Here is a 26,417-nt window from a genome sequence, read left to right on the forward strand (position 1 = left end):
GCTAGACAAACTGTGCACAGCTTCGCGCCTGACCAACGAGAAGTAAGCCTATTCCTGATCTGACACATCTGTGCGTCACCATTCAAATGTTTGTAAAATGGCTTCTGCAATATTAGGCTTTATTAGTTGAGTGACTACCAATGTAATTTGCTAGGTTTTTATCAAATGCTCTGTTGAAAAGTTGTTTTACCAAAATAAAAGCAAGCTACTGGAGACATAACTCTTGTGTGGCTATATACCTGCTAAACAGGGCTTACAATAGATTTTATTTTGATCAGGTTCACCATCAGCAATAGTTTTGGTAATTCTGCTGTGAACAATCAATCAGTGTATGTGGTAATTTTTTGTTTGTTCCTTCAGAAAGTACTCATACCCCTTGACTTATTCCACATTTTGCAGTGATTTTTTTTCTGACCTATCTATGCACAATGCCCCATAATGACAGTAAAAACATGTTTTTATACATTTTTGCAAATTTTTACAAAAATACCAAATTCACATAAGTATTCCACCCCTGAATCAATACATGTTTGATTCACCTTTGGCAGGGATTACAGCTGTGAGTCTTTTTGGGTAAGTCTTTAAGAGCTTTGCACACCTGGATTGTACAATATTTTCCCATGATTCTTTTTAAATTCTTCAAGCTCTGTCAAGTTGGTTGTTGACCGTTGCTAGACAGCCATTTTAAAGTCCTGACATTAGATTTTAAAGCTGATTTATGTCCAAACTTTAACTAGGCCTCTCAAGAACATTCAATATTGTCTTGGTTTTAGGCCATCAGTGTTTTAATTTATTTGTATTATAATTTTTTTAATTTCACTTTTTATTTAAATAGGCCAATAGTGGCGAAGTAATTACAATTTAGCAATTTACGATGATGGAGTGATATATGTGCAGATGAGGATGTGCAGGTAGAAATACTAGTGTGCAAAAGAGCAGAAAAACAAATGTGGGGACGAGGTAGGTAGTTGGTTGGATGGGCTATTTATGGGCTGTGTACAGATGCAGCGATCAGTAAGCTACTCTGACAGCTGATGCTTAAAGTTAGTGAGGGAGATATGTCTCCAACTTAAGTGATTTTTGCAATTCGTGGCAGTGGAGAACTGGAAGGAAAGGCAGCCAAAGGAGTTGTTGGCTTTGGGGATGACCAGTGAAATATACCTCTGCATGTCTGTAAACTGAGGGAAAAACCGAAAGCCGGGGGCGGGGCAGGTCGCGAGCCTAAGCATTTCTCCACTGATTGCCCACTTAGCTTTTGCTCTCGTGTGCTTCAGCCAGGGCTTTGAATTACGTCATTCCTGTTTTTCCCGGGCTCTGAGAGCCCATTGGAGACATGGGAAGTGTCACGTAAGAGCAGAGATCCTTTGTAATAGATAGAGAGAATCAACAAGGGCAAGAAATGTTCAGACAGGGTACTTCCTGAACAGAACCTTTTCAGGTTTTTGCCTGCCATAGGAGTTCTGTTATACTCACAGACACCATTCAAACAGTTTTAGAAACTTTGGAGTGTTTTCTATCCAAAGCTAATAATTATATGCATATTCTAGTTTCTGGGCAGGACTAATAATCAGATTAAATCGGGTACGTTTTTTATCCAGCCGTGAAAATACTGCCCCCTAGTCATAAGAGGTTAACAGGTGTGCCTTGTTAAAAGTCAATTTGTGGAATTTCTTTCCTTAATGCGTTTGAGCCAATCAGTTGTGTTGTGACAAGGTAGGGGTGCTATACAGAAGATTGCCCTATTTGGTTAAAGACCAAGTCCATATTATGGCAAGAACAGCTCAAAACAGCAAAGAGAAATGACAGTCCATCATTGCTTTAAGACATGAAGGTCTGTCCATCCAGAAAACTTAAAGAAGTTTCTTCAATCTCAAAAACCATCAAGCGCTATGATGGAATTGGCTCTCATTAGGACCGCACAGGATAAGTACATTAGAGTTAACTGCACCTGAGATTGCAGCCCAAATAAATGCTTCATAGAGTTCAAGTAACAGATACATCTCAACATCAACTGTTCAGAGGAGACTGCGTGAATCAGGCCTTCATGGTCGAATTGCTGCAAAGTAACCACTACCAAAGGACACCAATAAGAAGAAGAGACTTGCTTGGGTCTCGAAACACGAGCAATGGACTTTAGACCGGTGGATATCTGTCCTGTCGTCTGGAGTCCAAATTTGAGATTGCTACCGTGTCTGTGTGAAATGCAGAGTAGGTGAACGGATGATCTCTGCATGTGTGGCTCCCACCGTGAAGCATGAAGGAGGAAGTGTGATGGTGTGGGGGTGCTTTGCTGGTGACACTCTGTGATTTATTTAGAATTCAAGGCACACTTTACCAGCATGGCTACCACAGCATTCTGCAGAGATACACAGTCTCACTGAGCGCAAACCAGATGGGATGATCATTTGTTTTTCAACAGGACAATGACACAAGAAGGGGAGTGATGGAGTGCTGCATCAGATGACCGTGCCGCCACAATCACCTGACCTCAGCCCAATTGAGATGTTTTGGGATGAGTTGGACCGCAGAGTGAAGGAAAAACAGCCAACAAGTGCTCAGCATATGTGGGAACTCATTCCAGACTGTTGGAAAAGCATTCCTCATGAAGCTGGTTGAGAGATTCCCAAGAGTGTGCAAAGCTGTCATCAAGCAAAGGGTGGCTACTTTGAAGAATCTAAAATATATTTAGATTTGTTTAACATTTGTTGGGTTACTACAGTCGTGGCCAAAAGTTTTGAGAATGACACAAATATTAATTTCCACAAAGTTTGCTGCCTCAGTTTGTATGATGGCAATTTGCATATACTCCAGAATGTTATGAAGAGTGATCAGATGAATTGCAATTAATTGCAAAGTCCCTTAGGTGCAATTTAGGTGCAATCTTTTGGCCATAACTGTAGATGATTCCATATGTGTCATTTCATGGTTTTGATGACTTCACTCCTGTGGCGGGACGTGCGCGGTGCACTCTGACATGGTCGCCAGCTGTACAGTGTTTCCTCCGACACATTGGTGTGACTGGCTTCCTGGTTAAGTGGGCATTGTCAAGAAGCAGTGTGGCTTTGTTGGGTTATGTTTCGGAGGACGCACGGCTCTCGACCTTCGCCTCTCCTGGGTCCGTACGGGAGTTGCAGCGAAGAGACAAGACTGTAACTACCAATTGGATACCACCAAATTGGGGTACATGCGTCCTTCTTTTCATTGCGGTTGGTATTGTGGAGTAACTACAGTGTTGTTGATCCATCCTCAGTTTTCTCATATCACTGCCATTAAACTCTAACTGTTTTAAAGTCACCATTGGTCTCATGGTGAAATCCTTGAGCGATTTCCTTCCTCTCCAACAACTGAGTTAGGAAGGATACCAGTATCTTTGTAGTGACTGGGTAGATACACCATCCAAAGTGTAATTAATAACTTCACCATGCTCAAAGGGATATTCAATGTGTTTTTTATTTTATTTATTTTTTTACCTAAATGCCAGTAGGTGCACTTCGCGAGGCATTGGAAAACCTCCCTGGGCTTTGTCTTTGAATCTACGGTGTATTTGGAAAGCTTTCAGACCCCTTCCCCTTTCCCACATTTTGTTACGTTACAGCCTTATTCTAAAATGGAGTAAATAAATCATATTCCTCATCAATCTACACACAATACCCTGTAATGACCAAGCAAAAACAGGTTTTTATACATTTTTGCAAGTATCAAAAATAAAAAAAACGGATACCTTATTTATATGTATTCAGACCCTTCGATATGAGACTCGAAATTGGGCTCAGGTACATCCTGTTTTCATTGATCATCCTTGAAATGTTTCTACAACTTGATTGGATCCACCTGTAGTAAATTCAATTGATTGGACATGATTTGAAAAGGCACACACCTGTCTATGTAAGGTCCCACAGTTGACAGTGCATGTCAGAAAAAAAACCAAGCCATGAGGTCAAAGGAATTGTCCGTAGAGCTCCGAGACAGGATTGTGTTGAGGCACAGATCTGGGGAAGGGTACTTAAAAATGTCTGCAGCATTGAAGGTCCCCAAGAACACAATGGCTTCATTCTTAAATGGAAGAAGTTTGGAACCACCGAGACTCTTCCGAGAGCTGGCCGCCTGGCCAAACTAAGCAATCAGGGAAGAAGGGCCTTGGTCAGGGAGGTGAGCGAGAACCCAATGGTCACTCTGACAGAGCTCAAGAGTTCCTCTGTGGAGATTGAAGAACATTGCAAAAGAACAACCATCTCTGCAGCACTCTACCAATCAGGCCTTTATGGTAGAGTGGCCAGAGGGAAGCTGGGGTGAAGGTTCACCTTCCAACAGGACAATGACCCAAAGCTCACAGCCAAGACAACGCAGGAGTGGCTTCGGGACCAGTCTCTGAATGTCCTTGATTGGCCCAGCCAGAGCCCGGACTTGAACCCGATCGAACATCTCTGGAGAGACCTGAAAATAGCTGTCAAACAACGCTCCCCATCCAACCTGACAAAGCTTGAGAGGATCTGCAGAGAAGAATAGGAGAAACTCCCCAAATACAAGTTTGCCAAGCTTCACACCCAAGAAGACTCGGCTGTAATCGCTGCCAAGGGTGCTTCAACAAAGTATTAAGTAAAGGGTCTGAGTACTTATGTAAAATGTGATATGTTAGGTTTTTATTTGTTATCTATTTTTTTTTTTTTATCGAAAAACTTGGTTTTGCTTTGTCAATATGAGGTATTGTGTGTAGATTGATGAGGAATATTTAAAAAGTAATACATTTTAGAATAAGGCTGTAATGTAACAAAATGTGGAATAAGTCAAGGGGTCTGAATACTTTCCAAATGCACTGAGTATACCAGTCATTAGGAGCACCTTCCTAATATTAGGAATATTTTGCCCTCCTAGCAGCCTCAATTCGTTACGGCATGGACTGTACAAGGTGTCGAGAGCATTCCACAGGGATGCTGGCCCATGTTGACTCCAATGCTTCCCACAGTTGTGTCAAGTTGGTTGGATGTCCTTTTGGCGGTGGACCATTCTTGATACACACTGGAAACTGTTGAAGGTGAAAAACCCAGCAGTGTTGCAGTTCTTGACACAAACCAGTGCGTCTAGCACCTACTACCATACCCCGTTCAAAGGCACTTAAATGCTGTCTTGCCCATTTCACCCTGCGACAAATATTAGTGTATCACATCTGTCGATTTGTTCTCTAATCAAACCGAATCGCAACGAATCGTTTCAAACTTAAACATATTGTTCCTGTACCATGTCGGAGCTCACGTATCTAGATGCGTATCGAATCTTCTTGAAAGGGAAAGACATACATCCCTACTATATAAAAGTGTTGGTGCAATTGACAATGAGGATCCATTTATTTATCCTTTTAATGTTTGAAATCTGTATTATTTTGATATAAAAATGACCAAATTACCTGCTGTAGGTATTATCAGGCAGGTTTTAGCTTTTATTATTTTTGTTCGATACAGTATTCATTATTACATAGGGCTCTGATTATGTCTGTCGCAGTTGAATCTCATTGAATAAACTTTATTGATCCCCAGAGGGTATAATAAAAACAATAGTTACGCTTTCAGACAGTAGCCAATTTGAATGGTTCAGGTTGACCTTTTTATATAGTTCTTCACATGCAAAACACTGGGAGAGTCTAGTGAAGCAATGATAACTTATCTGCCAGCAGCACAGCCCAGCTTATGAAATATTTACATGGTGTTTAAAAGCATGTTAATTACTAACCCACAAAGTACGCTTTCTCTTGCCCAACATCTCTAGGCAAAGAGCAGAAACATCCGTCTCCCCATTTGGCCATCCTCAAGGTGTTTCCATATCAATAGAAAATTGAAGGGATAATTCTCCCAAATTTGAAAATGATATTCGTTTACCCTGTAAGTAGTCTATGGACACAGAGACTGCTCTGTCTTCACGCTTTGGGGTTGTTGATGTTAATTTAGGGTGTTTTGACTACTTCCACTGCTGAGTAGTCTTGCTAACCAGCTACTGTAGAGGCCAGTCTCACTATGATCATCCTTAGCGGCATTGTCATAAAACGGATGTTTCTGGCTTTTAGGGATACACTATTTTCAACCTTTTCCCCTGAAAAATGGAAGTGAGGACTCCACTCAAGTGACTTTCTATGCATGCTACGTTAGGTTACGCTATGATGGACCATCTTCTAATCTAATGGGTATGATTAACTGAGATACTACTGCACCCTGCTGTTAAATTATATTAATACTTTGAGCCTTTTGGTATCGAAGCCTGAGGGCTTATTCAGGGCAAGGCAAGATTACCGAATGTTCAGATAGAAATGTATCATGTACAAAAATAATTGCTTATCTGAATAACCCTCAGAGTACTTCTCTGTCATGTAGAATAATAGGGAATCGTATGTTGGTTCTATGCATTACATTTCTATCTGCAAAGTTTCAAATATTACAGCCCACTGTACATGCCCCATGATGACATTGATTGATAGAATGGTGTCAGTTAGCTAATCCCAAAGGGGAATTTGGACAGGGCACTTTCGCTGTACAATTCACACACAGTGGGTGGTTGAAAATTAACTGAACTTCAGACTTAAAGTAAACCATGAATTCCAATCTCCAAAAAAAAAAGTCAGATGTTGAAAAATAATACTAGTAGATTCACTAGTACGCTGTCTTCAGTATCGTGGATGTTTGTTTACCCTTTACCATTCACTAATGTCTTCGGTCTTTATATTTAACTCTGCCTTGTCTTTCAGCCTGTCCAGTGCTGCCCATCTTGGCTTGCGGACCGAGGAAGAGGACGCAGAGGAACTAAAGGTTTGCTCCCTTCTCACTTAGCCAAATCTTCCCCTGTCACACACCACCTCTTCTCGAGGCAAAAACCCTGATTTGAATTAAGACAATCCATTAGCCGTCACTGCGAGCGAAGGAGGAGGGATGGAGGAGGGGGATGAATGGAATGCTGCCTTTGGCTAAAATATTCCCCAGATCCCTGGGTGGCAGGCTGCAGTGAAACGCCACGTTTAAACCGATTTTTATCCGAGGGGAAGTTGACGACGGTTATGTAAGCAGTTAGTATAGCGTGGATGCTAGCGTTAGCTACAGTTGAAGTCGGAAGTTTACATGCATAAGATGGAGTCATTTAAAACTGGTTTTTCAACCACTCCACACATTTCTTGTTAACAAACTATAGTTTTGGCAAGTCGGTAAGAACATCTACTTTGTGCATGACACTAGTAATTTTTCCAACAATTGTTTACATACAGATTATTTCACTTATAATTCACTGCATCACAATTCCAGTGGGTCAGAAGTTTACATACACTAAGTTGACTGTGCCTTTAAACAGCTTGGAAAATTACAGAAAATGATGTCATGGATTTAGAAGCTTCTGATAGGCTAATTGACATAATTTGAGTCAATTGGAGGTGTAGCTCTGGATGTATTTCAAGGCCTACCTTCAAACTCAGTGCCTCTTTGCTTGACATCATGGGAAAATCTAATGAAATCAGCCAAGACCTCAGAAAATAATTTAAACCTCGAAGTCTGGTTCATCTTTGGGAGTCATTTCCAAATGCCTGAAGGTACCACATTCATCTGTACAAACAATAGTACGCAGGTATAAACACCATGGGACCACGCAGCCGTCATACCGCTCAGGAAGGAGACACGTTCTGTCTCCTAGAGATAAACGTACTTTGGTGCAAAAAGTGCAAATCAATCCCAGAACAACAGCAAAGGACCTTGTGAAGATGGAAACCGGTACAAAAGTATCTATATCCACAGTAAAACGAGTCCTATATCGACATAACCTGAAAGGCCGCTCAGCAAAGAAGAAGCCACTGTTCCAAAACCGCCATAAAAAAGCCAGACTACGGTTTGCAACTGCACATGGGGACAAAGATTGTACTTTTTGGAGAAATGTCCTCTGGTCTGATGAAACAAAATAGAACTCTTTGGCATAATGACCATCGTTATGTTTGGCAGAAAAAAGGGGACGCTTGCAAGCCGAAGAACACCATCCCAACCGTGAAGCACGGGGGTGGCAGCATCATGTTGTAGGGGTGCTTTGCTGCAGGAGGGACTGGTGCACTTCACAAAATAGATGGCATCATGAGGGAGTAAATATATGTAGATATATTGAAGCAACATCTCAAGACATCAGTCAGGAAGTTAAAGCTTGGTCGCCAATGACAATGACCCCAAGCATACTTCCAAAGTTGTGGCAAAATGGCTTAAGGACAACAAAGTCAAGGTATTGGAGTGGCCATCACAAAGCCCTGACCTCAATCCTATAGAAAATTTGTGGGCAGAACTGAAAAAGCGTGTGGGAGCAAGGAGGCCTACAAACCTAACTCAGTTACACCAGCTCTGTCAGGAGGAATGGGCCAAAATTCACCCAACTTATTGTGGGAAGCTTGTGGAAGGCTACCCAAAACATTGGACCCAAGTTAAACAATTTAAAGGCAATGCTACCAAATACTAATTGAGTGTATGTAAACTTCTGACCCACTGGGAATGTGATGAAAGAAATAAAAGCTGAAATAAATCATTCTTTCTACTATTATTCTGACCTTTCACATTCTTAAAATGAAGTGGTGATCCTAACTGACCTAAGACAGGGCATTTTTACTAGGATTAAATCTCAGTAATTGTGAAACTGAGTTTAAATGTATTTGGCTGAGGTGTATGTAAACTTCTGACTTCAACTGTATATACTACTACGGTAATCAAGTCTTCGCCTGCATTAAAGGACGATTCTGTCTACATGAGTGACCCGGTCTGTTTCAGTCAAGTCTCTCACGATCAATCCACCTCCCGCTTGTTCACTTGCTCTCGCTACCTCCCTTGCTTTCCGGTCTAGCAGCGTGAGACGCTGAGTCTCACATCAGAGAAGAAAGCCGGAGAATAGAGGAGCTCAGAGATTGAGGGAGACCGAAATAAAGGGTTAGAGAGGGAGGAGAGATGTCCGGTGAGAGAAAGAAAGATGTGGAATGCATGGAGTAGACTGAAAGGTGGAGGAAAAGGATGAGGGAGAGGGGGAAGTAGATTGAGGTAAGTGAGTGATAGAAAATGAGTAATCGAGAGCAACCAGCACCAGGCGCTATTATAGCACTATAACGATTCACTAAGTGAGAGGCATAGCTGAAAAAAAGAGAGAAAAAGGAAAGACTTACTATTGTAGCTTGACGTAGTGGTGCTCTAGCCGAACTGAAACTCTACTCTATAGGATGTCTGACTTCTATTTATCAGTGCATCATTCAGCCTTGAAGGCATAGGAAGTAGAATCAGTGAATTTCTCTTCAGCGGGTGGCTGTGGAGTAAGGGGAAGGGAGGGGGCACACACTCTGAAAAGTCTCTGGATCTTTCCCTCTTTTCTCCTCTGACTTTTGCACAATTCCTATGTTTTTCTCACCTCCTCTCCTATTTTTCTTCCATATACGTTTCCGTCTGGTTCATTTATTTTTCTGTCTGTCTGTGTCTATCCTTTCCCCATCCTATGCCTTGTCCACTCCTCCCCCTCGTCTCTAGCTGGTGGAGGAGGATGCATTATTGGTGGGTCTGGACGCGGAGCTACGCGGGCCAGCCAAGTCTATTGGCATGACGGCGCTGCTGCAGACGCTGAGGAGAGCGCTCAGCCACAAGTACCACCAGGAGGTGGCAGCGCTAAAGGAACAACACTGTGCTGAGCTCACCAGACTCAGAGAAGAGAGGGTGCGGGAAAAGAGAGCGAGAGTGAGGGAGGAAGGAGAGGAGGACGTGCAGTTGCAGGTGAAGCTGGACCCGGAGGGCATCAATGGGAGCAAATGCTATATCGAGGGACCCAGCACGGAGGACCAAGGCGTGCAGGAGAGGAGACACCAGGAGAGGGTGGAGGAGGAGATAGCTAAGGTAAGAAGTTGACTGCCGAACAGGGACAATTATAAACCCCCCCGAAAAACAGAGTTATTGTAGGGTACAGACAAACTTAGGTATGAAATTCATGTTTTCTACATAGTTTAAAAAAAAAACTTGATTTCCTAACGACGAACATTTTTGTATTCTGAACAACCTCCTTTCCTGACGTGTTTGTATCTCTGAGGTCTTATTGTTCTTTGAAGAGTATAACCAAAACTGATATTGTAGAATGACTTAAGACTAACAAGCAAGAAAACATATCCTAAACAAATCCATATGCACTAACTGAAACTAATGGTATGGATTTTTTTCCTAATAATAATGTAAAATTAACATCTGTACAGAAAAACTCATGTGAAGGCCAAATTACAGAGGAGGAACTTCTTGATGCAATTAAATCCTTTTAGGCTGGGAAAACTCCAGGGGTGGATGGCATACCAGTGGAAGTATACAAAACTTTTTTGATATACTCAGAGGACCATTATTAGCATGTTTTAAACACTCCTATATAAATTGTATATTATCAGACACGCAACAAGGTCTGATATCATTACTGAAACAGGACCCAAGTGGTAGATCCAATCCATTAAAAAAATGTGAGACCTCTTACACTTCAGTGTTGTGATGCAAAAATCCTAGCAAAATGCTTGGCGCATAGAATTAAAAAAGTATTGTCAGATATTCTTCATCCTAATCAGACAGGTTTTTTACATTGGAGCTAATATATGACAAGTACTGGAAACAATAGAATACTATGAAATATCGGGGACACCAGGCCTGGTTTTCATAGCTGATTTTGAAAAGGCTTTTGATAAAGTACGACTGGAGTTTATATATAAATGCCTAGAATATTGCAATTTTGGGGAATCTCTTATAAAATGGGTTAAAGTTGTGGAGTAACCCTATGTTCAAAATAGTAAATAATGGCTACATCTCAGAAAGTTTTTAACTATCTAGAGTAAAACAAGGTTGTCCACTATCGGCATATCTATATATTATTGCCATCGAAATGTTAGCTGTTAAAATTGAATCAAATTTTAATATTAAGGGATTAGATATCCGTGGCTTAACAAAGGTGTCATTGTATGCTGATGATTCATGTTTTGTTATAAAACCACAATTAGAATCTCTCCACGGCCTCATAGAGGATCTAGATACTTTTGCTATCCTCTCTGGATTAAAATCAAATTATGATGTGTACTATATTATGTATTGAATCACTAAAAAAATGCACATTTTACATTACCGTGTAGTTTACCAATTAAATGGTCTGACGGAGATGTGGACATACTCAGTATACAAATCCCAAAAGAAAGAAATGATCTCACTCCAATAAATATTTATAGAAAGTATGCAAAAATAGATAAAATCTTGCTGCTGTGGAAAGGAAAATACCTGTCTATTTGTGGAAAAATCACCCTAATTTAACTTTTTAGTCATATCACAGTTTACCTGTTTGCTTATGGTTTTGCACCTATTGACCTGCTTTTTAAATTATATGAACAAAAAATATTGTATTTTATTTTTAATGGCAAGCCAGACAAAATTAAAAGGGCCTATTTATATAACGAATATGAATTCGAAATTATTAAAGCATTAGACCTAGATCACTAAAGGCATCAGTCATACAAAAGTTATACTTAAATCCAAACTGAGTAAATTGGTAGGAATGTCTCATCCTATGTTCAAGAATGGCCTTTTTCCCTTTATTCAGATTACACCTGCTCACTTTCGGTTGTTTGAAAAGGAAATAATCTCCAAAATATCGTCATTTTTTTAAACAAGCCTTAGAAAGTTGGTTGCAAAGTTGGTTTAATCCACCTGAAAAGACAGAACAAATAATGCAACAAATATTGTGGTTAAACTCAAATATACTAATTGAAAAAAAAAATACGTTTTTTTTTTAAGAAATGTTTTTAAAAAAGGTAATTTTTGTGAATGAAATCATAAATAGGACTGGTGGAGTTATGTCACACATGCAGCTAACACAGACATATGGAAATGTCTGCTCTACCCAAAATTACAACCAACTAATTGCAGCATTACCACAAAAATGGAAGAGGCAAGTAGAAGGGGAAACAAGTAAGGAACTTGTATGTCGGCCCTGTATTAAAGAACAGAAATGGTTAAAGAAAAGTGTGATAAATAAAAACATTTACCAATTTCATTTAAGGACCAAAAAACTGACAGCTGTGCCATATAAATTGCAAAATAGTTGGGAAGAGATTTTTTTATGTACCCATTCCATGGCACATGGTTTATGAATTGATACGCAAAGCAACACCTGATTCAAAACCTTTTCAATTTAAATTACTATACAAAATTCTTGCAACCAATAGAATGTTATATATATGGGGGATACAATCTTCCCAGCTCTTCAGATTTTGCTGTAAGGAGGCAGAGTCATTAGAACATTTATTTTGGTATTGTTCATATGTAGCTCATTTTTGGTCACAGGTCCAGGAATGGCTGAAGAATTGCAACATTTGGCTAGAACTAACGCTGCAGATAGCAATACTGGGGGATTTGAAAAGCCATAGTCAATCAATCAATAACATAATTATTTTAGCAAAAAATGTCTAAATTTAAAATAATCTGTAGAAGCTATGAGAATAGACAGGTTCAGTACTTTTGTGAAGCATCACAACTAAAAAATATATGGCAAATAGAAATCCAAAATGGATAGTGTTGAGAGATAGATGGGAGGGGTTGAATGGAGCTGAAGGGTGGGACTAATAACAAGATAACCAATGTTAAACATACGGGGTCTGTAAATTGTATGTAGGTTCAGACATTTTGTGAAATAGCACAGTTACAAATAGAAATCAAATTGGATTGACATCAGAAATAGAAGAAAGACTAAAAACAAACAAAATATAACTACTATAACTATAGATTCTGTCTGTAAAATGTGTATAATATGTATAAACTGAAGATAAAAGTCTAAGTGTTATTGTTTATTAGTTTACTCCAATTGGGGGTGGGGTGGTAGGGTTTGCTGGGAATAATAAAGGTATATTCCAAAAAAAAAATATGTATATCTATATAGATATGTGTATGGATATATATATATATTTACCAAAAAAATATATAGGGGATTGGAAATGATGCAGACAATTACCTTGATGGAAGCAACAATCTTTCCGCAATATTTAGCTGATCCACCCCTTAAGAAAAAAAAAGAAAAAAAAAAAAAACATCCTTGAGAATATTGGTGAGTTAAGGCATTTGGCAGTTTTTTTATGTGCAGCCTTTGTATGTTTAAAGCACTAACTGTATCTTAGGGCGTAGTGAATCCTGTGAACTTCAAAAAATAACACACACGGTAGTCGTAAGTACTTATGTACAAAGCATGCATTTTAACCTGCTCCGAAGGGTTTTTGATAGGAAGATGCTCTTTTAGCATTTATTTGTGAGGAGCAGTGCTTTTAGTCATTCTATCTAGATTGAATTGCCTTTCAAAATATTATTTTTTGCCTTTCACTTGTCAACATTACATTTAAACCATTCCACTATGATGGGCTCATACGCATATCTCCTAGGTCATAGTTCAGATGTCGGTGGAGTTTGCCCAGCAAAGCGAATTGGCCCGAATCACCAAGAGCGCCCACGAGACCACCTCAGCCATGCAGACCCAGTCCGAGGAGGACGAGGCAGGGCTGGAAGAGGAGCAGCAGACCCCTAGGAGCTCACTCACCAAGGGCATCTCTCTGGAGGAGATGCAAAGGAGGTTCGTGGAGGAAAAAGAAAGGCTGGAGAAAGAGCTGGAGGAGAGGACTGCGGAGCTCCATGGGATTAAAGAGCAGCTTCGCCGCAGAGGTCCAGGATCTGAGCAGGTTAGCATTGGGGGATTTCTGGATAGTTTGATTTGCACAGTAGCATGTGTTCATTGTTTGTTTGGGGTTACGACACCTAGGTTGGCATTAGTTGCTAAGATGCACAGGCTTAGGACTTGGATGAGTTTTTAAGCTCTTCGAAACATGCAATCTAAACATAAAACCACTCTCCGTAGAAGCTGAATGTAGTTCTGTGTTAAATGACGAGTTTGAAAATGAAGTGAAGTGATTTTCATTCACCTGCCAAGTATTGTCTCGTCTAACCCATTGCTCTCCATATTGAGAAGCACTTAGTGGGTTAAACCACTTGATCGCCTAGGGAGGGATATTATTATACCTCACATGGTGTGCTTTGCTTTGTACAAACCCTTCAGGGGCCTTTTGAAGGATAACACTGTGTCCTTACACTCGTTGTCTCCCTCGCTCCTTCTCCTTCTAGCTCTTTTTCTCAATACTTTTTTAGCCTAAGCCAGAGCCTACTATCACATCATGTGCAAAGTGTTCTTAATCGAAGAGGCTGTGACGTCTAACCGAATATGCTTCACTCGGCCGCAATATTGGCTACACCCACAGGGCGCTTATTTTCATTAGGAAGACTGTAGCCTGTTTGCTAGCATTGTCACCAAAAGTATGTATGAGACATAAACTAACGCAACACCAAAAAGTATATGCCATAGTAACTTTTCGTTTAGATTTTTGTCATTGCTAATGGGTCTAGCAAGCCGCAATGTAACAGTGCTTGCCTACTTTCCCTAAAAGTGTACAGTAGATATTTCTATGTCCTCATAAGTGAGGACATAGAAGAGAAAATATAAGCACCGTTGGGAGAAAATATAAGCACCGTTGTGGTATGATCTGAGTACTTGAGCTGTCATTCGAGCCCTGTGTTTTACACGCTTGAGATACAGTATTTATGCTGAATTAAATATTCATTTATTTTGAAAGCTCACTGTGTGGATGTCCTGCCCACACTCATGGTGTGCTGCTGACACACACAAACACACCCCTTGCAACGCCAGGCTTTTCACAAAACCTCCTAACACACACTAAAGACTACTCCTGTAATGTTGAAGACAACTTAGAAAATAAGTTATTTACAGTTGAAGTCGGAAGTTTACATGCACCTTAGCCAACTACATTTAAACTCAGTTTTTCACAATTCCTGACATTTAATCCTTGTAGAAATTCGCTGTTTTAGGTCAGTTAGGATGATTTATAGAATGATTTATTTCAGCTTTTATTTCTTTCATCACATTCCCAGTGGGTCAGAAGTTTACATACATACACTCAATTAGTATTTGGTAGCATTGCCTTTTAAATTGTTTAACTTGGGTCAAATGTTTTTGGTAGCCTTCCACAAGCTTCCCACAATAAGTTGGGTGAGTTTTGGGCCATTCCTCCTGACAGAGCTGGTGTAACTGAGTCAGGTTTGTAGGCCTCCATGCTCCCACACACTTTTTCACTTCTGCCCACAAATTGTCTATAGGATTGAGGTCAGGGCTTTGTGATGGGCACTCCAATACCTTGACTTTGTTGTCCTTAAGCCATTTTGCCACAACTTTGGAAGTATGCTTGGGGTCATTATCTATTTGGAAGACCCATTTGCGACCAAGCTTTAACTTCCTGACTGATGTCTTGAGATGTTTCTTCAATATATCCACATCATTTTCCTACCTCATGATGCCATCTATTTTGTGAAGTGCACCAGTCCCTCCTGCAGCAAAGCACCCCTACAACATGATGCTGCCACCCCCGTGCTTCACGGTTGGGATGGTATTCTTCGGCTTGCAAGCGTCCCCTTTTTTCTGCCAAACATAACGATGGTCATTATTTTGTTTCATCAGACCAGAGGACATTTCTCCAAAAAGTACAATCTTTGTCCCCATGTGAAGTTGCAAACCGTAGTCTGGCTTTTTTATGGAGGTTTTGAAGCAGTGGCTTCTTCCTTGCTGAGCAGCCTTTCAGGTTATGTTGATATAGGACTCGTTTTACTGTGGATATAGATACTTTTGTACCGGTTTCCTACAGCATCTTCACAAGGTCCTTTGCTGTTGTTCTGGGATTGATTTGCACTTTTCGCACCAAAGTAGGTTCATCTCTAGGAGATAGAATTAGTCTCCTTCCTGAGCGGTATGACGGCTGCGTGGTCCCATGGTGTTTATACTTGCGTACTATTGTTTGTACAGATGAACGTGGTGCCTTCAGGCATTTGGAAATTGCTCCCAAGTATGAACCAGACTTGTGGAGGTTTACAATTTTTTTTTCTGCGGACTTGGCTGATTTCTTTCGATTTTCCCATGATGTCAAGCAAAGAGGCACTGAGTTTGAAGGTAGGCCTTGAAATACATCCAGAGGTACACCTCCAATTGACCCAAATTATGTCAATTAGCCTATCAGAAGCTTCTAAAGCCATGACATAATTTTCTGGAATTTTCCAAGCTATTTAAAGGCACAGTCAACTTAGTGTATGTAAACTTCTGACCCACTGGAATTGTGATAGTGAATTATAAATGAAATAATCTGTAAACAGTTGTTGGAAAAATTACTTTGTGTCATGCACAAAGTAGATGTCCTAACCGACTTGCCAAAACTATAGTTTGTTAACAAGAAATTTGTGGAGTGGTTGAAAGACGAGTTTTAATGACTCCAACCTAAGTTTATGTAAACTTCAGACTTCAACTGCAATTGCCGGATTGTGTTTTTTGGTTGTCAGGGTTGTTCATAGCTGGAGTTTGCATGCATTTAGGCTACTTTTTCCCCTTTGTGTGTGTGTGTGTGGGGGTTTGCTTAGCTACCAGATAGTGTTCACGCTACTGCGTCACAAATGTTCTAACATTTTGAGTCGAAGCATCAAACAGCCATTTTATGTTATTGTGAATGTTATCATTTTGGTCATTGAATAAATTAAGGCTACTTGCTTTTTTATTGCAGATGGGATATTCCTCTGAGGGAGAGAGCGAGAGAAAATCAAGTAGAAAGAAGGAAAGAGCAAAAGCGCAAGTGAAAAGCAAAGTCTCACATAAAGAAAAGGTAATGTTTTTATTTTACAGTTCAGTTCTACCTCTACTACTTTCCACCTCAGCCTAAAAGACATCAGAGTTGCACTCAGTCCATAGTGATGATGCAGTTTTTCAGTGGTTGATGGAGACTTACTCTCAGTATTGTGAGGTAGAATGTCTTCGGAGTTGTGTACAGAATCCCTCAATGTTATTCAGTGTTTGATGAATGGAGACTCACTTTCAGTTGTGTGAATTGAAATGTCTTCAGGCTATTTTTAGGCAACCAGCCCTGAAGGCCCATGATGGCTGTCGCTTTTGGCACCTTGGATGTGTTTAGTTATTAATATGTTATACCCTCAGTACATTAAATCCTGTTAATCTATTGACTGTGTTTACTGATGTTCAGTTGGGACTATGTGCTCTTTGCATAATAGCCTAACTTATAGTGACATGAAGAGTACCTACTCTTTTCGTTTCTAATTTAAATGTCAAACTGTTAAATCTCAACCAAATGACGAAAATATAAATATTGAAGCTCAAAGGTAAAAAGATTGTGGCAGAAACCTCAACAGCCTTCACCAGTACACACAATGTGGTCATTTAGGAATCAACATGAACATCTCTTGATTAGTATTCTATCTGAATGAGCAGCATTTCTGTTCCCTCACCATGAGAGGGAGCCACTCTACTTCCTGCATCAGCCCTTGACTCAGGTGCACCTGTTGCCATAACAGCACAAAGATACTAGTGTTTCCCTGGCTTCCATGGATTTGTGTGAGTGTATGTGTGTGTGTGTGTGTGTGTGTGTGTACTGGTGCGTGCTGCGACTCTCGTCTGATTTGAATCCACTTTCCTTATAATGGTCATGCCTTCAGCTCCACTTGCCGTCGCCATCTCATGTTTCCAGGAATCGTCAACACAGTGGGAAAGTCTGTGCTTGTCTGTAAACGGGTGATAATGACAGGGCTGTTGTCGTTCTTCTCCCTCCTGCCGGTCCATCCACTGAAGAAGAGGGGAGAAGAGGAAGGTGAGGAAGATGAAGAGGTCAGGAGGAAGAGGCCCATGGGTGGAAATATCTCGTCACAAGATGGAGAGGATGACTCTTCTTGTCCAGATCATCAAGTCATCACTACTGAGAGGTATGACTAGAGAATGATAGAAATGTTCTATACTTTCTATTTCATTTATATCGTAGAGAACATATTTAACTCCTGTGCACGTGTCATGATTTTACCTCTGCACATTTATTGTATATTTTTGACCAGAGAATTGTTTCATTTTTTTTATACCCACATACAGTGCCTTCGGAAAGTATTCAGACGCCTTTGTCCATATTTTGTTACATTACAACCTTATTCTAAAAAGGATTATACATTTTTTTTTAATCCTCAGCAATCTACACACAATACCCCATAATTGCAAAACAAAAACAGTTTTAAATTATTTTTTTTTACAAATGTATTAAAAAGAAAAAACACATTATTTACTTAAATATTCAGACCCTTTTTTACGAGACTCGAAATTGAGCTCAGATGCATCCTGTTTCCATTGATCATCCTTGATGTTTCTACACCTTGATTGGAGTCCACCTTTGGTAAATTCAATTGATTGGACATGATTTGGAAAGGTACACACCTGTCTATTTAAGGTCCCGCAGTTGACGGTGCACGTCAGCACAAAAACCAAGCCATGAGGTTGAAGGAATTGTCCGTAGAGCTCTGAGACAGGACTGTGTCAAGGCACAGATCTGGGGAAGGATACCAAAAAATGTCTGCAGCATTGAAGGTCCCCAAGAACAGTGGCCTCCATCATTCTTAAATGGAAGAGGTTCGGAACCACCAAGACACTTCCAAGAGCTGGCTTCCCGTCAAAACTGAGCAATCCGGGAGCTGACCAAAAACCTGATGGTCATTCTAACAGAGCTCTTGAGTTCCTCTGTGGAGATGGGAAAACCTTCCAGAGGGACAACCATCTCTGCAGCACTCCACCAATCAGGACTTTATGGTAGAGTGGCCAGACGGACGCCACTCCTCAGTTAAAGGCACATGACAGCCAGCTTGGCACCCAAAGGACTCTCAGACGATGAGAAACAAGATTGTCTGGTCTGATGAAACCAAGACTCTTTGGCCTGAATGCCAAGCATCACTTCTGGAGGAAACCTGGTACCATCCCTACAGTGAAGCATGGTGGTGGCAGCATCATGCTATGGGTATGTTTTTCATTGGCAGGTACTGGGAGAATAGTCAGGATTGAGTGAAAGAGGACGGAGCAAAGTACAAAGATATACTTGATGAAAACCTTCTCCAGAGCGCTCAGGACCTCAGACTGGGACCAATGTACACCTTCCAACAGGACAACGATCCTAAGCTCACAGCCAAGACAACGCAGGAGTGGCTTCGGGACCAGTCTCTGAATGTCCTTGAGTGGCCCAGCCTGAGCCCAGACTTGAACCCGATCGAACATCGCTGGAGAGACCTGAAAATAGCTGGACAGCAATGCTCCCCATCCAACCTGATTGAGTTTGAGAGGATCTGCAGAGAAGAATGGGAGAAACTCCCCAAATACATGTGTGCCAAGCTTGTAGTATCATACCCAAGAAAACTCGAGGCTGTAATCGCTGCCAAGGGTGCTTCAACAAAGTACTGAGTCAAGGGTCTGAATACTTATGTAAGTGATATTTCAGTAAAAGTATATATTTTTTATGAATTTGCAAAAAATTCTAAACCTGCTTTTGCTTTGTCCTTGTGGGGTATTGTGTGTAGATTGATGAGGGGAACGATTTAATACATTTTAGAATAAGACTAACTTAACAAAATGTGGTTAAAGTCAAGGGGTCTGAATACTTTCCGAAAGCACTGTATAAACTGATAAAAGGTTAGACGGACAAGGGACCCGATCTATACTAAAATGTCTTAAGTATAAGTTGTGTTCTAGACTGACTATGTATGTACATTGTAATACTTTTATATAAGTGGGTTAATTCAGCAGGTGCTCTCAAAGAGCAAAATTAAAATATTTTAGCTACTTTATTTATTTATTTTCGAGACACAAGTTTCTTCAAAAAGAGATGTATGCAGTGAATATGACCAAGCACCACGTTTCAAGAAAAATTTTGATTTCGGCATATATTTGTCATCAAATTTGATCGGATCTTCACCTAAGTCACTCCAATAGTCAGTGTGCTTAAACTAATAACACACAAATTATTGTATTTTTCTTGTCTATATTGAATACATAATTTAAACATTCACAGTGTAGGTTGGAAAAAGTATGTGAACCCCGAGGCTAATGACTTCTCCATAAGCTAATTGGAGTCAGGAGTCAGCTAACCTGGAGTCCAATCAATGAGACAAGATTGGAGATGTTGGTTAGAGCTGCCTTGCCCTTTGGAAAACACTCCCAAAATGTAGCTATTTATTATTTCTTTTTTATTATAAAAAAAAGAAGTCACCTTTATTTAACCAGGTAGGCCAGTTGAGAACAAGTTCTCATTTACATCTGCGACCTGGCCAAGATAAAGAAAAAGCAGTGCGACAAAAACAGAGTTACCACATGGGATAAACAAATGTACAGTCAATAACAAAATAGAAAAATCTGGATACAGTGTGCAAAGGAAATAGGGAGGTAAGGCAATAAATAGGCCAATAGAGCCAAAGTAATTACAATTTAGCAATTTACACTGGAGTGATATATGTGCAAGAAGAAATACTGGTGTGCAAAAGAGCAGAAAAACAAATATGGGGATGAGGTAGGTAGTTGGTTGGCTGGGCTATTTACAGATGGGCTGTGTAAGCTGCTCTGACAGCTGACGCTTAAATTTAGTGAGGGAGATATACAGTGGGGGGGGAAAGTATTTGATCCCCTGCTGATTTTGTACGTTTGCCCACTTACAAAGAAATGATCAGTCTATAATTTTAATGGTAGGTTTATATGAACAGTGAGAGACAGAATAACAACCAAAAAATCCAGAACGCATGTCAAAAATGTTATAAAATTATTTTCATTTTAATGAGGGAAATAAGTATTTGACCCCTCTGCAAAACATGACTTAGTACTTGGTGGCAAAACCCTTGTTGGCAATCACAGAGGTCAGACGTTTCTTGTAGTTGGCCACAGGTTTGCACACATCTCAGGAGGGATTTTGTCCCACTCCTCTTTGCAGATCTTCTCCAAGTCATTAAGGTTTCGAAGCTGACGTTTGGCAACTCGAACCTTCAGCTCCCTCCACAGATTTTCTATGGGATTAAGGTCTGGAGACTGGCTAGGCCACTCCAGGACCTTAATGTTCTTCTTCTTGAGCTACTCCTTTGTTGCCTTGGCCGTGTGTTTTGGGTCATTGTCATGCTGGAATACCCATCCACGACCCATTTTCAAAGGAAAGGAGGTTCTCACCCAAGATTTGACAGTTCATGGCCCCGTCAAATGATGCGGTGAAGTTGTCCTGTCCCCTTAGCAGAAAAATACCCCCAAAGCATAATGTTTCCACCTCCATGTTTGACGGTGGAGATGGTGTTCTTGGGGTCATAGGCAGCATTCCTCCTCCTCCAAACACGGCGAGTTGAGTTGATGCCAAAGAGCTCCATTTTGGTCTCATCTGACCACAACACTTTCACCAGTTGTCCTCTGAATCATTCAGATGTTCATTGGCAAACTTCAGACGGGCATGTATATGTATTCTTGAGCAGGGGGACCTTGCGGGCGCTGCAGGATTTCAGTCCTTCACGGCGTAGTGTGTTACCAATTGTTTTCTTGGTGACAATGTTCCCAGCTGCCTTGAGATCATTGCCAAGATCCTCCCGTCTAGTTCTGGGCTGATTCCTCACCGTTCTCATGATCATTGCAACCCCACGAGGTGAGATCTTGCATGGAGCCCCAGGCCGAGGGATATTGACAGTTCTTTTGTGTTTCTTCCATTTGCGAATAATCGCACCAAATGTTGTCACCTTCTCACCAAGCTGCTTGGCGATGGTCTTGTAGCCCATTCCAGCCTTGTGTAAGTCTAAAATCTTGTCCCTGACATCCTTGGAGAGCTCTTTGGTCATGGTGGAGAGTTTGGAATCTGATTGATTGATTGCTTCTGTGGACATGTCTTTTTTACAGGTAACAAGCTGAGATTAGCAGCACTCCCTTTAAGAGTGTGCTCCTAATCTCAGCTCGTTACCTGTATAAAAGACACCTGGGAGCCAGAAATCTTTCTGATTGAGAGGGGGTCAAATACGTATTTCCCTCATTAAAATGCAAATCAATTTATAACATTTTTGACATGCGTTTTTCTGGATACTTTTGTTGTTATTCTGTCTCTCACTGTTCAAATAAACCTACCATTAAAATTATAGACTGATCCTTTCTTCATCAGTGGGCAAACATACAAAATCAGCAGGGGATCAAATACTTTCCCCCCCCCACTGTAAGTCTCCAACTTCAGTGATTTTTGCAATTTGTTCCAGTCATTGGCAGCAGAGCACTGGAAGGAAAGGTGGCGAAGGAGGTGTTGGCTTTGGGGATGACAAGTGAAATATGGAGCGCGTGCTACGGGTGGGTGTTGCTATGGTGACCAGTGAGCTGGGATAAGGCGGGGCTTTACCTAGCAAAGACTTATAGATGACTTGGAGCCAGTGGGTTTGGCGATGAATATGTAGCGAGGACCAGCCAACGAGAGCATACAGGTCTCAGTAGTGGTTAGTATATGGGGCTTTGGTGACAAAACGGATGGCACTGTGATGGACTGCATACAATTTGCTGAGTAGAGTGTTGGAGGCTATTTTTTAAATGACATCGCCGAAGTCCAGGATCAGTAGGATAGTCAGTTTTATGAGGGTATATTTGGCAGCATGAGTGAAGAAGGCTTTGTTGCGAAATAGGAAACCGATTCTAGATTTAACTTTTGATTGGAGATGCTTAATGTGAGTCTGGAAGGAGAGTTTACAGTCTAGCCAGACACCTAGGTATTTAAAGTTGTCCACATATTCTAAGTCAGAACCACAAGAACCTCTATTCACATGAAGCATTGCCTGATGTGGACCATGCCTCGGACAAAGGTGATCACAGAAGACCTAAGATTAAGAATTGTTGACTTGCATAAAGCTGGAAAGGGTTGCAAAAGTATCTCTAAAAGCCTTGATGTTCATCAGTCCACGGTAAGACCAATTGTCTATAAATGGAGAAAGTTCAGCACTGTTGCTACTCTCCCTAGGAGTGGCGATCTTGCAAAGATGACTGCAAGAGCACAGCGCAGAATGCTCATTGAAGTTAAGAAGAATGCTAGAGTGTCAGCTAAAGACTTGCAGAAATCTCTGGAACATGCTAACATCTTTGTTGACGAGTCTACGATATGTAAAACTCTAAACGTGAATGGTGTCCATGGGAGGACACCACGGAAGAAGCCACTGCTGTTAAAAAAAACATTGCTGCACGTCTGAAGTTTGCAAAAGTGTACCTAGATGTTCCACAGCGCTACAGGCTAAATATTCTGTGGACAGATGAAACTACAGTTGAGTTGTTTGGAAGGAACACAGAACACTGTGTGGAGGAAAAAAAGGCACCGCACACCAGCATCAAAACCTCATCCCAGCTGTAAAGTATGGTGGGGTTTGCATCATGATTTGGGGTTGCTTGGCTGCTTCGGGCCTGGACAGCTTGCTCTCATTGACGGAAAATGAATTCCCAAGTTTATCAGGACATTTTGCAGGAGAATGTAAGGCTATCTGTCCGCAAATTGAAGCTCAACAGAAGTTAGGTGATGCAACAGGACAACAACCCAAAACACAGAAGTAAATCAACAACAGAATGGCTTCAACAGAAGAAAATACGCCTTCTGGAGTGGCCCTGACCTCAACCCAATTGATGTTGTGGCATGACCCCAAGAGAGCAGTTCACACCAGACATCCCAAGAATATTTCTGAACTGTAACAGTTTTGTGAAGAGGAATGGTCCAAAATGCCTCCTGACCGTTGTGCAGGTCTGATCCGCAATTACAGAAAACGTTTGGTTTAGGTTATTGCTGCCAAAGGAGGGTTATTTAGATCCAAGGGTTCACATACTCTTTCCACCCTGCATTGTGAATGTTTACATGGTGTGCTCAAAGTCATGAAAACATATAATTGTTTGTGTGTTATAGGTTTAAGCAGACTGTCTATTGTTGTGACCTCGATAAAGATCAGATCAAATTTTATGACCAATTTATGCAGAAATCCAGGTATTTCCAAAGGGTTCACATACTTTTTCTTGCCACTGTACATATGTAGTTAACCAAAGCACTTGTGCAGTATGCGTCTTGCCAACCTCACCCGTAACAAAAATATTTGTTTTAAGTGAATGAAAGACCATAATCTTTGCTCAACAACATTTCATATTTTTGTTTATTTTCTTCTTTCCACAGGAATCTGTTGCGTAAGGCTAACGAGAGCCTCCGACAGGTGCTGAGTGATGTGCTCAAGACCACAGCGGCCGCTGAGGAAACCATCGGGCGCCATGTGGAGGGGCTACTGGTACCCCCCTCCTCCTCACAGAGACCCACCTGGCAAAGAGCAGCTGGCGAGCCCTTTAGGCCTGCCACAGGGGCTGCTGAAGGTTCGTTGAGCAGCCAATTTCAAATCAACCCCTACCACCTATGCATGTTGTGAGAAGTAAAATGGGGTCAGCAATGTTGCTCCTCTGGGCCTTACTGGTGTCACAGTTAAGCTACATCTCTAACAAACACATCTGATTACACTTAACTGAAGACCAGGATTAGTAGCTAGGGCTGCGACAAACGTGTGACACCAATTATTTTATTTTATTTATTTAACCTTTATTTAACTAGGGAAGTCAGTTAAGAACAAATTCTTATTCACAATGACGGCCTAGGAACAGTGGGTTAACTGCCTTGTTCAGGGGCAGAACGATAGATTTTTACCTTGTCAGCTCGGGGATTCGATCGAGCAACCTTTCGGTTACTGGCCCAACGCTCTAAACAGTAGGCTACCTGCCGCCCCTTCAAGCCCCCTTGGGGATCGGAGTCTTGGAAGAGCACAATAGCACTCCATCAAGATTATATAGATTTCATTAAATAGAGCCAGACAAAACCTAAAGATACAATGAGGTAAGGGAGAGAAGAAGAGGTGCAAGGGTTGAGGTCTGGGTGTGTGACAGAAATATACACAGGAGAGGAAAGAAAGATGGAGACAGAATACTTATTGCCAAAAATGCCCATGGTGAATATCATAATTAATGAAGTCCTGCCTGTTTCTAACCATTATTGGCAGTCTAAAGAGGTCCTGCCTGACTGGTTACCTGTTGCCTTTCTTTATGGAACTTTTCTCTATGGGACCTATGCATCACATTGAATGAATTGTTGATGTAAACTCACCTCGTTAATGGAAATTGTTAGCTCCTATAGACGGAGAGTGGCCGTGGCTTGCTGTGTAAAGCAGGCAGACAGGCAGCGAGGTATTCAGTTCCTGTTCGATTGAATGTTAGAATCGAAGGAGGTCGAAGGAGAATGACAAGAATCGTATAAGCTAACAGCGGGGCCACAAACAGGCAAATAAAGGCGCAGTACAACAGGAAGTGCAGAATGGCATCTCTTGTTGGTCCTTGTCACGGCTGGGCTATTGCAGCAGATGACCATGCCAGGTTCCACTCCTGTCAGCTAAAAACAAGAAGAAGCTGCTCCAGTGGGCACGCGATCACCAACAATAGACAATTGAGGAGTGGAAAAACATTGCCTGGTCCGATAAATTCCGGTTTCTGTTGTGTCATGCTGATGGCAGAGTAAGGATTTGGCGTAAGCAGCATGACTACATGGCCCCATCCTGCCTGGTGTCAATGGTACATGCTGCTGGTGGGGGTGCTGTAATGGTGTGGGAAATGTTTTCCTTGCACTCGTTAGATCCCTTGATACCAATTGAGCAACATTTCCATGCCCCGAATAATTCTGGCTGTTCTTGGGGCAAAGGTGGTTGCAACCCGGTACTAGATGGGTGTACCTAATAAACTGCCCACTGAGTGTATAGCGTTAACTTTGCCAATATTCAAAACTTGTATACAGTTTGTGTGAAAGTCAGCTGCGTAACCAAGCTGCTAAACATACAGGGGGAAAATTCATATACTGAACAACAATATAAAAGCAACATGCAACAATTATTACAATTTTACCGAGTTAGAGTTCATATAAGGAAATAAATCAATTGAAATAAAATTCATTAGGCCCTAATCTATTGATTTCACATGGCTGATGAGGGGCGCAGCCAATCAGAATACGTTTTTCCCGACAAAAAGCCTTTATTACAGACAGAAATACTCCTCAGCATCCCCTCCACCCCTCAGATGATCCGTAGGATGTGGAGGTCCTGGGCTGGCGTGGTTACACGTGGTTGTTAGGCCGGTTGGACGTACTGCCAAATTCTCTAAAACTACATTGTAGGTGGCTTATGGTAGAAAAAAATGAACATTTAAAATCTTTGGCAACAGCTCTGGTGGACATTCCTGCAGTCAGCATGCCAATTGCACGCTCCCTCAACTGGAGTCATCTGTGGTGTTTTGTGACACAACTGCACATTTTAGAGTGGCCTTTTATTGTCCCCAGGACAAGGTGCACCTGTGCAATGATCATGCTGTTTAATCAGTTTCTTGATATGCCACACCTGTCAGGTTGATGGATTATCTTGGCAAAGGATAAATGCTTACTAATAGGGATGTAAACAAATTTGTGCACAGCATTTGAGCGAAAT

At 41.2% G+C, this 26,417-nt stretch overlaps 1 protein-coding gene across 6 annotated transcripts in view; it reads left to right on the forward strand.

Annotated features, from left to right (window-relative positions):
* Window positions 1–26,417, forward strand: part of akap9 (A kinase (PRKA) anchor protein 9) — a 145,138-nt gene that overhangs the window by 50,703 nt on the left and 68,018 nt on the right. For 5 of the 6 annotated variants that reach the window (XM_029731978.1, XM_029731982.1, XM_029731980.1 and 2 more), the window contains 6 exons: window positions 6,731–6,791; window positions 9,507–9,866; window positions 13,415–13,708; window positions 16,640–16,738; window positions 17,716–17,846; window positions 24,086–24,276. In XM_029731978.1, the coding sequence (XP_029587838.1) occupies window positions 6,731–6,791; window positions 9,507–9,866; window positions 13,415–13,708; window positions 16,640–16,738; window positions 17,716–17,846; window positions 24,086–24,276 (1,136 nt within the window). The remainder of the gene's footprint in view (window positions 1–6,730; window positions 6,792–9,506; window positions 9,867–13,414; window positions 13,709–16,639; window positions 16,739–17,715; window positions 17,847–24,085; window positions 24,277–26,417) is intronic. The other variant, XM_029731979.1, reaches the window with a different exon arrangement.

The sequence above is a fragment of the Salmo trutta genome, chromosome 34 (assembly GCF_901001165.1).
Source record: "Salmo trutta chromosome 34, fSalTru1.1, whole genome shotgun sequence".
NCBI lineage: Eukaryota > Metazoa > Chordata > Actinopteri > Salmoniformes > Salmonidae > Salmo > Salmo trutta.